The sequence below is a fragment of the Carettochelys insculpta genome, chromosome 6 (genome assembly GCF_033958435.1).
Source record: "Carettochelys insculpta isolate YL-2023 chromosome 6, ASM3395843v1, whole genome shotgun sequence".
NCBI classification, from domain to species: domain Eukaryota; kingdom Metazoa; phylum Chordata; order Testudines; family Carettochelyidae; genus Carettochelys; species Carettochelys insculpta.
This window is the reverse complement of record NC_134142.1, coordinates 111,984,253-111,998,810: the sequence shown is the minus strand read 5'-3', so window position 1 is coordinate 111,998,810 and position 14,558 is coordinate 111,984,253. Positions and strand designations below refer to the sequence as shown.

The 14,558-nt window shown below is 48.0% G+C and overlaps 1 protein-coding gene across 1 annotated transcript in view; it reads left to right on the top strand.

Moving 5' to 3' along the window:
• The window catches only part of LOC142015129 (mucin-5B-like), a 59,180-nt gene that overhangs the window by 6,314 nt on the left and 38,308 nt on the right, over nt 1–14,558 (top strand). The window contains 4 exon segments of the mRNA XM_074998548.1: nt 372–597; nt 1,171–1,213; nt 1,215–1,294; nt 3,415–3,532. Coding sequence (XP_074854649.1) covers nt 372–597; nt 1,171–1,213; nt 1,215–1,294; nt 3,415–3,532 — 467 coding nt within the window.

The window sequence follows — 14,558 nt, the reverse complement described above, 5'->3', positions numbered from 1 at the left end:
ATTCCTCAGGGATCCAGCCACGAATCACAGCTGAAAATAAGCCTGTTGTAAGAATCTGCTATCAGCGTTATAGAGGTATATAGTAGCAAAATACTCATGGGTGAATTACAGCCTTCAGTCCAAGAAGAGCAGCAAATGAGCACATCAAATGTGTGGCAGGGCTTTTCTGTAGGCTTAGTAATCATGGGACAGATTCCCATCTGATATAACTCTGCATAGCTCCAGAAAGTTCACTGAAGCTAGATGGTCTGATGGTCCCTTCTGTCTTCAGACTCCCAGACTTTGTAAGGCAATGGAGCTATGCCAATTTATACTGGCTGAGGATCAGGCTCCAAATAAAATGTGGATTATTCCTTTTTATTTTGTTTCAGAAATCAAAATGCAAGAAATTCCTGTCCCATTTTGGGAATTGTCCCAAATTGGTGGCTTTTGATGACTATGTAGCTACCTGCACTGAAGACATGTGTGCCTGTGCAAAGAATTCTTCTGATTCTGTGCTGGTGTCCAGCAGTATACGCAGTTCCCTTAGCCAGTATTCTCAAGACTGTGTGGTGAATGGGAGGATCCCTGGGAAATGGAGAACCACAGAGCTTTGCTGTAAGTGAATATGGAGCTTGAATTCAATAATCAATTTGGTTTACAGCTAGAAGAAATTTAGATACCCTTATCAGTATTTGTTAGTGAAGGTTTAAGTGCAGTGTTCCTTTTAATGTGGTTTATAAGAGCTTCTGAAGTAATGTGCTTTTATGAAAATAATCTCTGCTGTTTAGAATGATTACTCCAGGAATGGAATTAGTTAAATAAACATTAATAATGCAGGTATTTAATCCGAGCTTCCAAGTGTGTCTGATGATTATCTGCATGACAGCCCATGGTACAACACTGACGATTTAAGTTTGAGAGTGAGTAAACGGTGAACCATGAGTGTAAATAGCGTAGTATATCATGCCAGCCAGCTTATACAGTTCCTGCTCTGAGGACGAGACGTGTTTGTTGTAAAATCAAACTAACCATAAAATGTCTTAGTTACTACACTGGATAAAATTACACTAATGGTCTGGCTAGAATGTTTTATAACCAAGATTATTAGATTCCTTTGGAATTGGTAAACTGCATTTAGAACATTGATTTAATACATTATTCTTCACAAGCACTTTGTTTGGATTGCAGTCCAGGAATGTCCAAACAACCTGGAATATATGGAATGCGGAAACTTGTGCTAACACATGCGTCAACCCAGAGAGGAGCAAGCTTTGTAAAGCCCCATGTACAGATGGTTGTTTCTGTCCTACTGGTAAAGTTGCATCCTTCTCATAACAGGTCAGACTCTTCCAGGGAGATGCCTCTCAGTGTTCAGTGAATGGCATTCTTGTTCATTAAAATGTGAATACACTTTAATAAAACTGTAGATAGAATTTGAATGTTTGGAAAACTGGTAAGTAGATAGATGATAGTTTATGTTTTACAAGTTTGTGTAGATGATGGATTAAGCAGCATTGACCCAATACCAGGGACCAATTAACCATTTCTTGTAGCACAAGAACTGATCTATGAGAGGACTGGTTTTAATCACATCCCTTTCGCCTGTCTGAAGCCAGGTCTCTAAAGGGTCAGGATTATGACAATGGAAAAGAAGACAGGAAGGTCACTGGTGTAGGAACAGAAAAAAAGGTGCAGGTTTGGTAGGGGAAGGTGCAGGATGGAGAGAGTATAATTTTGGGAAATGTCATGTGAGTCTGGATGGGTGACCAGGCACCGCCATGATTTCAATTAAGGTTTCAATGGCTGTTTCTACACTAGCTCCCAACTTTGAAAGGAGCATGGTAAATTGGGTGTTGGGAGATTACCAATGAAGTGCTGCAATGCATATGCAGCACTTCATTAAGCTGTTCAACAAGCTGTACACTCACACCACAATGCAAGTCTACAGAGCCTGCATCCTCAGCACCCTCCTTTATGGCAGCGAGACTTGGACTCTGTATGCCCGCCAGGAAAAGAGGCTGAACGTCTTCCACTTGCGCTGCCTCAGGCGCATCCTTGGAATACCATGGAAGGACAGAGTGACCAACACCGCCGTCCTCGAGCAAGCTGGAATCCCAACCATACACACCCTCCTCAGGCAGCGTCGGCTCTGCTGGCTTGGCCACATCCACAGGATGAATGATGGAAGGATTCCAAAAGACATCCTGTATGGTGAGCTAGCCTCTGGCAAAAGACTTCCCGGACGCCCCCACTTGCGCTACAAAGATGTCTGTAAGAGAGACCTCAGAGAGGTAGACATTGAGCTGGACAACTGGGAAAAACTAGCAGACGACCGCAGCAGATGGAGGCAGGGGTTACACAAGTGCCTTCAGAAGGGTGAGATGAGGATCAGACAGCTAGCAGAGGAGAAGTGAGCGCACAGAAAGCACACTAAGGACTTGCCAGACACCCACCACATCTGCAAGAGATGCAGCAAGGACTGTCACTCTTGTGTGGGTCTTCATAGTCACAGTAGACGCTGTAAATGAAGTCCTCAGTTGAAACTATAAAGGGCGCGATCCATAGTCTATGCAGACTGAAGGATGCCTACTACTACTACTACTACTACTTCATTAAGCTAATTCTCCCCCACGGCAACTTCGATGTGTCAAACTTCAAAGTGCTGGCCTGTGCGTAGTTGCGGCTAACCCTTGGGCATTTCGAAGTGAGTAAAGAAACTTCGAAGTAGCTTGGGCTCTTCGAAGTACCTATGGGTTAGCCATGACTACACGCAAGCTGGCATTCTGAAGTTTAACACTTCGAAGTTGCCGTGAGGGAGAATTAGCTTAATGAACAGCTGCATATGCACCGCAGCACTTCATTAATAATCTCCCGATACCCTACTTACCATCCTCCCTTCAAAGTTGGGAGCTAGTGTGGACACAGCCAATATGTATCCAAATCACTGGGAACTTGCTCTTGCTGATGTCAAATACAAAAAATGTGTGTGCAGATGCAGCGTTGCACATAGATAAAAGGAGGCTGAGTTGAGACCCAGAAGTTCTTTTCTGATTTCTGAACCAGTCATAGAAATGGACGGAGAATAGCTCATCATCTTGCATTTGGACTTTGACAATAATGCTACACATAATGTCACTTTTCAGTAGTGCAATGATACACAGCCCCTTGGACCAGAAAATCCCAGTGCAGTTAAAATCATTTGCACTTGACATTAGCCATGGTGAAAATTCCTATCAGCTAACAGATGAACTTTCAGAATGCTGCAAGTGATGGGCAAAAAGACATATGATTGTCCTCTGAAACATATAATTCACCACTAGCCAGACATGCAGAAATGTCCAAATGTGATGTATTGTGTTTTCTTCTTTTCTGAACTTTCTACAATGTCTTTCCTCCCTTGAGAAACATTCATTAGCCAATGTTTCTGAACAGGGACTGTTCTTGATGATGTGAATGGCAACAAATGCATCCCCAGTGGCAATTGTCTGTGCATGTTTCAAGGCAAAATTTATGCAACTGGAAAGTCCAACTTCACTCCTTCTCAAAACTGGTATGGTTGCAAATCTAAGGGTATTAATGTAGCAGATGCATTTATTAGAAAGAATTGATGATTAACATGTCATAGTTGCTCTACCCAAGTCCTAATATTGGTCTTAACTAAAAATGGTACTGACACAAAAGCTGGCATCTGACCGTCAGCACACTTGAGAGAATTTCAGAGTGACAGCTGAATATTGGGTAGTTATGACCTAATTGGGAGTCATTTTCAGATACTGAACCTGAGACTTCTGAAACTGAAAGCATGAGCCTCTCCTGTCTGAGATAAAGGAGCAGGTCCATGAGCTTGGAGACAGCTGACTCAAAACTCTATATGTGGCCTTGTCATTATTGGAGATACATAGTAACACTGTATTTAGGTTACATTCACAATTAGTTCCTATAGAAATAATGGTCCAATTCAAACCCCGCAGGCTGACAATGTGTGGATCTGGATCCAAACTTTGCAGCTTGAGTTCATCTCTCATCTTCTTCACCTATACGTTTTTTCACTGTCTAGACCTGTCATGTACACTGTTTGCCAGCTTCCATTTTACCTTTTTTTAATTCTTCATTTTAGTGTCACTGAGGAGCTGTAGCCAGACATAAACCCCCCACTTGGCCTTTTCTTCCTCTCCCCACCACTGGGAGAGACAGAGAGAGAAACAAGCAGGGGAGACAGGTAGCCTTTGATGTCCTGGGAACACAAGTGTGCTGTCTCGCCCAGCCTCTCTACTATACACAAAAACCAGACAGTGAATGGGCTAGCTAATGGCTGCCCTTCTGGCTGATCTCGGTGATTGACATGCCTTGATCACTTCCCCAGGAAGAATGGGGAACCCCCACCCATCACCTCCAAAGGTGCCCAATTGTCCACAATTCACAGGTGTGAATTGAGCCTTGCACCTTCCCTGGGAAACCTGAGGTTCAAAACATTCCTCCCAATTGGCCACTTAAGACCAGGAAGAAGCCTACATGACAAAAGTGGTATAAAGGGGCTTGGCAGACCACCCCCGCTTTGAGTTTCAAACACCTACACCTGCTGGTCAGGTCTGGAATTAACTCCCGAGACTGGGGACTCCTGGTTCGTATCTACTTCTTCCCGAGAGACTGAGAGAAAGATTCTGGGTCACACCGGATCTAGGAGGCAGGGGTAAGAATTACACCTGTATTGCACTTCTTTCCTATAGGAATTGAGGGAAAGACTCTGGTTCCACCAAGTCTAAGAGGCAGGGGTGAAAATCACACCTGCAACTTGCCTTTCTTGTGTACACATTAATTGTATTAGTTTAAGCTAGCTAGTTTGTCTAAAATTTTTCTTAAGTTAAATTGTGTTGTTTCCCCTTTAAAAACCACGAGTACTAACTTGTACTTTAATCATTTGTCTTAGTTAAATTGTTTCTATATTTGTATAAATAAAAGGTAACTGTTAAAGCCTCTCTAAGTGTAATTTTCCTCTTGCTGCTGTACCCGAGCTAAACACAAACCAAAGAACCCAGCCTGCCCTGGCTGCTTAGCGTAGCTGCTGGTGTGGCATCACCCCTCTTTGCCCCACCAGACCTTTAGCTGGCACCTGGGCATCGGCTCACAGAATTGGTGCAGCGAGCAGGGTTTGTGCTCTTAATTCCAATACAGCAGCATGAAGCCAGTCACTGATTTCAGCAAGGTAAAAAAGAGCTTTGCCCAGGAAGGTTGGGCTGACCCAAAATGGGATAAAGAAATGTTAGAAAGGGAATGGGAAAATCCTGAGGAACTGTGGTTGTAGTTCTGTAGTTGGAGAACTGCTTGTAAAATAAAGCAGAAAAAGGGAAAAGGAGCTTGTGTCTGGCTATTTAAAAGTGCCCTACAAGCAGCATGTAACAGCCACGCTAATCTGAAAGCAGAATTAGAGAGAGTAAAAACGGAAAGAGATGAGTTAGAGGTGCTCTGCCAGAACCTAGGCTCCCGACAGCGCCTGCTAAGTAATAATTTGCACCAATTAGAACAGCACCTCACTCCGTTAATAAAGAAGGAAGGAGTGGAGCAGAAGGCAAGATTAGAGAGCAAGCCCCGAACAATTAATCAAGCTAAAGTAGAGGCTGCTGTCTGGCTAGATCCAGAGGATTGGGATGGGGACATGTGGGATTCCTCTGATGATGAGGTATATTCCACCTATTCCTCCCCTGAGTTAGGAAAACCCCCCATCCACATGAGACCCATCATCACCTACCAAAAAGATCTCACTGAGCAGTGAGAGGATGAGTCTAGCAAAAAGGCAGAGCCACAATCCACCCGAATCACTACCCGCAGTTATGAGCCTGCAGATTGAGAAAGATCCAAGATGAGTTTGCCAAAAAGCCTGGGGAAGGAGTGATAGAATGGCTAGGCAGAATATGGGATACAGGAGCAGGCCATACACAGCTGTCCTCCCGGGAATGTGGGAGGGTAAATCCGGGTGCAGGAGTATTCCTTACCCCCAGGAATAAGGAGGGTCCAAAGTCTATTTGGACCTTTGCCTGTAGATGGGCCAGGGGAATCTACCGCACTGATAGAGGTGAACCCACTGTCACCCTGTGGACAAATGGGGATGAACTTAAAGGAGCCCTGCAGACTGTGTCCATAACAGCTCTGCTCAACCGAGCTAGTCCAGAGAATGGGGATGAGGAGGAGAGCCCATGGGAACAGGGGGTAAAAACCGAGGATTTGAGACCAGTGCTTAAAGGGGCTCCTGGACCTCATAGGGCAGTAATGCTAGCCACCAGAAATCATGCTCAGGAGCATAACTATTCCTACCAGGAGCTATTTGAACTTATGCTAAGAGACCTCCGAGAGTTTGGGGAAACTGAGGCACCACAGGCCAAAGTTAAGATAAGAAATTTAAAGGGAAATGATAAAAGACAGCAAGAAGGCTTTAAGCCTAGGCATGAGATAACCCCAGAGGAAAAGGAATTAAGAACTAAACTGTGGAAACAGTGTTTAGATCTAGGATACCCCCGAGATTTGCTACACGGAATGGCTACCGGGAAGCTAAAGCTCCTGGCTGCCTTAAAAGGGGCTAAGCAAGGGAGGGAGGCAATTACTCCTAGTGCACCCCTCCAGCTCCGATACCCCTTACATGCAGCTGCTGCAGCAAATACAAGAGCTGCAGCCGCTAGTTGAAATTGACCAGGAAAATTGACTAGCAGGGGAACAAATCTCTCTCTATAAATGAGCTCAAACCAGCAGGGAGAGAGAATCAAAGCAATGACCCCCGGATCCTAGGAACAGTAAATGATAAGACTACTGTCTCCTTCCTGGTAGACACAGGTAGCCCAATTAGCAAGGGATTCTTCCCTACAAGAAAAGCCTCTCTGACTCCAGCAGCACCACTAGCAAGCTCCAAATATGCCCCTGGGGATACCGTGGTAGTTAAACACCCCAGCCTGGGCACACACACTTGTATACTCCACTCTTAGAAAGGAGAGGGAGTTTGGATTATTGCAAACCCCGACAAGTTGCCACTAACCATTTCTGAGGCTTGGATTGTATCCAAGACCTGCTGACTTTGTGCTTTCTTTCAGGAAAGGAGTTAACAAGATACCAACCCACACAGGACTTGCAAATACACCTTAAGGGCTCTTCACTTATCAGCCTGAGCCGATCCCAACGCACACAATAGCATGACGCCTGAATTAGCTGCAATGTTCCTCCTGATCACTGTGATCTCAGCTGCACCTGAGCACCCCCTCAAAAATGCCATCCAGACCATTGCCTCTGCTGCCGGTGCTACAAACTGCTGGATGTGTACCCTGCTAAATTCCTCCACAGGACTTGGAGTTGAATTTGTTCCTTTAAACTTAAATGACTGGTGGAACAAAAGCAACTTTTTCCAGTGGGGACCAGCCTGATTTGATGACAGCAACCCCAGCGATCACAACCTTTTAAATAACTCTGGGAAGGGAACTTGGGGGTGGCATGAACAATGGAGACCTACACTGTGGGGGGTCAACCTTTGAAATATATAACAGGAACCCCCAGGGAAGTGTACCCCATCTGCTTTGAGAATAAAAATGGCACAGGACCCCACCTCGGGTAGTTAAGGAATCAGCAGTGCACCCACATTGTAAGTTTTAATAAGAAATTAAAAATCTGGGATATCTATCCCAGTACAACCCCCCAAAAACCCTTAAGGTGCTGGGGATATAACATCTCCCACACTGGCACATTATTGCAGAGAGATGTCACTGTTATTCCCCTAAACTTTAGTCAATACCCTGAGGGAAAAGCCTGGTACAATCATTCCCTATTCATAATTCCCACCACTGGACAAATATACAACCCCACACTGGTAACCAGTAATACCCTACTGACAAACCAGTGCGCCAGAGCAGACCTTTTTGCTGCAGCCCAAGTCCTACAGGACCTGCTGTTTGCCTTGCATTGCACAACTGCTAATGATAGTCACTGTGCTCCCCACCATATTCCAAAGAAAGGACCCACTGGAACAGGGTGGTATAAGGGACCCTATTCCCCTATCCTAAAGAAAGAGCCAGGACTGTTTTTCATCTGTGGGCAGCAAGCCTACAAGTATCTACCACTAAACTGGATAGGGCGCTGCTCACTAGGGCACGCTGCCCCTGGGGGACTTACTGTACACCCCCACATTATGGCTCCAGGTGTCACTAACCTTGGAAGTTTCTTGCACCAAATTCCAAGAAAATTTACCACAAACCCCCTTATAGAACACCCTACAGGTTTCCACCAGTTCACCCGTGCATTCCTGCCCTGGCTTGGAGTAGCTGAGCTGGAAAAGGTACTAGTAAATGTATCTGGGCAAATAGAGCAGGCTCTAAAGCGCACTGCAGATGCCCTAGGCTTGCTTAATGAGCAAATACAATCAGTAGCCCGTTATGCCCTGCAAAACAGAATAGCCTTAGATGCAGTTTTAACCCATCAAGGGGGAGTATGTGCAGTAATTAACCAGTCTTGCTGTTTTTATGTAAATAAATCAGGACAAATTAAACAAGATGTACTCGCTATAAAGGGCGCTATTAAGGTACTACATGCTGTAACTGAGGATGGGAAAATCTCATGGCTAGATTGGCTAGCCCAACACTTAGGACTTTCATTAACTCCATTCCTTCACTCTATTGTAAATACTGTATTAACCATTTTACTCATTGTACTTGCTTGCTGTATACTTCTATGTATTGTTAGGCATTTTGTGTACACAGCTGTCTCCTCTGCACAAATCCGGTATATGGCATTGGCAAGTGATCCTAATCAATCCCTTGATCCAAAATTACCTAATCAGACCCTGCCAATAGGGCGATTTTAGCTTCCTCCAAGGAGGGCAAGAGGTGCTGGCATCACCACCACCTTGCTTCCTGGGACATAATAAGGTGCGTCAAGGGGGTGGAATGTAGCCAGACATGAACCCCCCACTTGGCCTTTTCTTCCTCTCCCCACCACTGGGAGAGACAGAGAGAGAAACAAGCAGGGGAGACAGGTAGCCTTTGATGTCCTGGGAACACAGGTGTGCTGTCTCGCCCAGCCTCTCTACTATACACAAAAACCAGACAGTGAATGAGCTAGCTAATGGCTGCCCTTCTGGCTGATCTCGGTGATTGACACGCCTTGATCACTTCCCCAGGAAGAACAGGGAACCCCCACCCATCACCTCCAAAGGTGCCCAATTGTCCACAATTCACAGGCGCGAATTGAGCCTTGCACCTTCCTTGGGAAACCTGGGGTTCAAAACATTCCTCCCAATTGGCCACTTAAGACCAGGAAGAAGCCTACGTGACAAAAGTGGTATAAAGGGGCTTGGCAGACCACCCCCCTTTGAGTTTCAATCACCTACACCTGCTGGTCAGGTCTGGAATTAACTCCCGAGACTGGGGATGCCTGGTTCGTATCTACTTCTTCCCGAGGGACTGAGAGAAAGATTCTGGGTCACACCGGATCTAGGAGGCAGGGGTAAGAATTACACCTGTATTACACTTCTTTCCTATAGGAATTGAGGGAAAGACTTTGGTTCCACCAAGTCTAAGAGGCAGGGGTGAAAATCACACCTGCAACTTGCCTTTCTTGTGTACACATTAATTGTATTAGCTTAAGCTAGCTAGTTTGTCTAAAACTTTTCTTAAGTTAAATTGTGTTTTCCCCTTTAAAAACCACAAGTACTAACTTGTACTTTAATCATTTGTCTTAGTTAATTGTTTCTATCTTTGTATAAATAAAAGGTAACTGTTAAAGTCTCTCTAAGTGTAATTTTCCTCTTGCTGCTGTACCCGAGCTAAACAAACCAAAGAACCCAGCCTGCCCTGGCTGCTTAGCATAGCTGCTGGTGTGGCATCACCCCTCTTTGCCCCACCAGACCTTTAGCTGGCACCTGGGCATCGGCTCAGAGAAGCTCAACAAACCTACTTGTTTTTCCTGATGGTCTTGCTTTTTCATCTTGGTAAATTTCTCTTTTAGCTCCTCCTGAAGTCCTAGCGCCTGCCCATGTTGTGTTGTTTTCCTTATATGTGTACAGCTGCAGTTGGATGTTGGAACAATTTTTGTAGTGGGGGTTCTCGGAGCCACTGAACCAAATGGTAAATCTTGTATACAAAGGAAACACCTTCAAGCCAAAAGGTTCTGCAGCAACACCCACCCTCCCCGCAATTCCTGAACCAACGTAGGTCCTAGAATGAACATTCCTGCTAGCTTGAGTTCTCCTTGCCTGCAGAACAGTTGTATCTGCAGGACAAAATAGTGTAGCCCTTTAAACAGACTTTTACATTCTCTGCAACACTGGAGAAAGAAAACTATTCATTTAGCATTTATAATCTATCTCTCCACTAACCATTGTCCCTTTCAAGAGCTTGAGTCAAAACACCCTGAAGTAAAGCAAGCATAGAAACGTTGGGCTGGAAAAGACCTCAAGAGGTTCTCTAGTCCATGCTTGGGCACAGAGGTATGACATATATATTTAGATCATCCCTGAAAGGTGTTTGTCTCTACTTTTATTAAAAGCTTCCAATGATAGTGATTTCACAACCTACTGGGTAACCTATTCCACTATTTAACTATCTTTACATTTACAAAGTTTTTTCCTACTATATAACCTACATCTACTTTGCTGCACATTAACCCAATTACTTCTTCTCCTAAGTTCAGTGTCCCTGGAGAACAATTGACCACTGGCCTCTTTAAAACAGCCCTTAAAATATTTGAAGATTATTATCAGTTCCACCCTCAGGCTTCTTTTCTCAAGATTAAACGTGTCCAGTGTAGCGACATCTTTCTCAAAGTGTGGTGCCCAAAAATGGGACAAAATACTCCAGAGGAGGCCTCACCAGCACTAAGTAGAGCAGAATAATTGCTCCCCATGAAGTGGCCGAACTAGGACAGGAAAATGGGGTATCCACCGGCTTTCATGTAGATTTGTAGTGATAGGGATGAGGGAGGGAGCAAAAGGGATGGGGAACTCTGGAAAGGGGAGCAGCAAAGGGAAGGGTGCAGGAGAGATCTAGTGCCCTGGAAAGGAGGACAGGAGGGTGGGGAGGGATCTGCCTCCAAACACTCACCTTACTGCTCATCGGGCACGTGGGGCACACAGCTGCAATGTAAGACCATAGGGCAGAGTGGGGCCTCAGATGGGCTTGAACATGACTATCCCTCCTGAGCCCTACTTGGCATCCATCAGCCCAGATGCATCCCCCCCCGCCCCCGGCTGGCACTGCACAATGCTACCCTGGTCTCTGGTCCCAGTGCTCGACCCCTCCCAGACCTGCCCCCATGTTTCACACCTTCTCTGTGGCTAGCTCTGGGCTGGAGATCAGGACAACCATACAGTGTTGGCAGGTGTGAGATGTGGCTGAGCTGATGGACACAGAGCAGGGGGTGGGAGTCCCAGCCCGTGGATTCAGGGTAGGTGTAGATGCTAAGTGGGTCAGAGATAGCCCACTCAGGAGAAGCTGTGGTTCTGCTCCTCATCCCATGTCTTACCTATGACACTCCAGAATAATATTAACCTTTTCCACAGCTGCACTGCATTGTTCACTCATACTCAGTTTGTGAGCCACTGCAATCCCTAGAATCCTTTTCTTCAGTACTGCCAGCTATCGAGTTATTTTCCGTTTTGTGTCTGGGCATTTGATTTCTTACCCAAAAATGTAGTGCTTTATACTTGTTAATGAACTTGTTAATGGTTAATGAACTTGTTAATACTTGTTAATGGTTTTGTTAATTAATTCCAAATTGTTATTGTCTGCAAACATCGTAAGTGTGTTCTCTAAGTTACTACCTAAATCATTTACGAAAATATTGGATAAAAGCAGACAGAAAACAGGACCCTGGAGATATTTTGTTCCAGTTTGACCGGGAACCATTGACAACCATTCTCTGAGTACAGTTTTTCCACACAATTTTGCATCAACCTCATAAGCCGCGTCTACACTAACTGGCTATTTTGAAATATCCGGCCCAACTTTGAAATCGTGCCCAGCACGTCTACATGTGCCGGGAGCTATTTTGAAGTTGAAATCAATGTAAGATGACGAGACTTCGAAATCGCTATCCCCATCAGAAGTAGGGCATGTGTAGATGATCTGCGTCCCGCTACATCAAAATAGCAGATTCCTCCATGGCAGCCATCAGCTGAGGGGTTGAGAGACACTCTGTCCAGACACTGGGCTCTATGGTTGCCATGTGCAGCAGCCCCTTAAAGCTCCACACCCACTGATTTCCTGTGGCAGGAAGCTGAGAGCGTGCAGGCAGCAGCACAGACGTGTGCATAGGCTGCACACTTTCCAGATGCCCTGATCCCCCACCCAGCGCCCATGGCAGCCAGCCAGCCCCCTGAGCACCCCCAGGGCACCCCCCCAAAGGGACCCAGGGCTCCCAGACATCCAGCCAGAGGGGGAAGAGGCAACGGGGCCCCTCCTGGTTGGATACCAAGATCCGGGACCTGCTGGGGCTTTAGGGCAACGAAGAGGTGCTCCAGGTAATGGGGAGCAAGCAGCAGAAAGCAGACATGTTTACCTGTCTGGCCAAGGGCCTGGCTGCCTGGGGTCACCCTGTCCACGCTCCTGACCATGTCAGGGGTAACGTCAAGGAACTGCAGCAGGGTTATGCCTGGACCCAGGACACGGCCAGCCGGTCTGGGGCTGCCCCTGCTACTTGCCCCTTTTACAGGGAGCTCAGGGAGATCCTGGGCCCCCGGTACACCTTCTCCTCCCCGGCCACCCTTGACACCTCTGCCGACGAGCCCCAACAGGCTCTGGAGCTGGAGTTTGGCCCAGAAGCCAGCCCTGCACCCCAGGGCCCCCCAGAGGAGCCCACCCCGGGACAGAGGAGGAGGAGGAGGGCTCCAGTGATGGGGGGGGCTCCTGATTGACCTCCCCTCCCGCAGATCCAGCAGGGTGTCCACCCACTGGGTGTCCCCCAACCATGGGAGTGGACCATCAGGTATGTACCCGAGGTGCACACCCCTGGGTTAAGGGGTGGGGACAAGGGACATGACCAGAGTCCTCCACACACCCAGCTGAGCCTGGCCCACCATGGCCCAGCCAGACCATGGCCCTGGGACAGCAGTGGCATGTCCCTCAGAGGCCATCAGCTCCTGCCCCCCAGGATGGTGCCATGCCCCATCCCTGGGGATGGGGGGAGCAGAATCACTGAAGGGGGTCACCCACAGGGGGGACAACACACTCATCATCATCCTGGGAGACAGAGGATGGCGACCCAGCAGTGGAGAGGTGTGGGCCACATGTCAAGGCCCAGACTAATGGCTATCTTCACTCTTCCCCACTTTGTTCCACAGCCGCACCATCTGAGGGCCACGACTGCATGGGCATCACATCTGCCATGCCAGACAGCCCAGCGGGGATGTCGCACCATGGCAGCCAGGCGGCGGAGCAGGGACTGGCCCCGGGACAAGCCTGCCACTGCCAGACGCAACCGCAAGGGGCCGCTAACCCCCAGCTCCTCGCCACCCTCCGGCATCAGGTGGAGGTGTCAGAGTGCTGCCTGCAAGTGGAGGAGTGCCAGCTCCACTTGCAGAAGAGATTGCTGGCCTGGCACCAGGAGGCTTAGGGGTCCTTCATGAGGACGTTTGAGTGCAATGCCGAGCAGAGGGCACCCCCTTGCCGCTGCAGCCACTGTCCCTCCCAGCTGCCCTCCACCTGCCCTGGAGCCTGCCAAGCAGGAGGACCATCGGGCTCTGGGGCCAGCCCAGCCACACCTTCCAGTCCTCCTGGCCCCCACCAAGCTTTGATGGGGCCTCTGGCCCAGACATGGGTCGTGCCCCCCGCCCCACACTGGGTGCTGGAATCTGGAGGGGAAGAGGACCAAGGACTGGGCCATCCAGGCTGCCCTTTTGTACATAGTCCCCCCATTTTGTAAATAGTTGACTTGTCCCACCCCCTTTTAGTAGCTGTCCCCCGCCAATGTACATAGTTCCCCATTCATGTTTAGAAAATTCATCGTTTTTGTTGTTTCAAGACTGTTCGGTTTATTTAAAACAAAGCAAACACGTCTTGTGTGCTCTCAGAGCATGTTGTGTGGGTGTGGTGGCAGTGTAGTGTGTTGTGGATGGTGGGGTGGGCAGTGGGTGGCCCACCAGTCTGGCTCCGCTGGTGCTCACCCCACAACCTGGTGGAAATGGGTCCTCAGGGCCTCCCAGACCCGGATCCCCTTGTGGTCAGCTTGGCGGCTTGGGGTGGCAGCTGGCTAGGGATAGGCCATGCCAGCCTCCACAGCCCAGCCCTGCACAAATTCCTCCCCCTTGCTCTCCGCCAGGTTGTGGAGTGTGCAGCATGCGCCCCCAACCTGGGGGGTGCTGGGGAGCCCTGCATCCAGGTAGGTGAGGAGACACCTCCAGAGGCCTTTGAGGTAGCTGAAAGTCTGCTCACCACCTGGCGGGCGTGGTTCAGGCAGGAGCTGAACTGCTTCTGTCTGGCGCTGAGGTGGCCCGTGTGGGGCACATGAACCAGGGCTGGAGGGGGTAGGCCACATCCACCATGAGGCAAAGGGGCACAGTGGTGTCTCCCAGAGGGATCTCACTCTGGGGGAGGTAGGTCCCCACCTCCAGC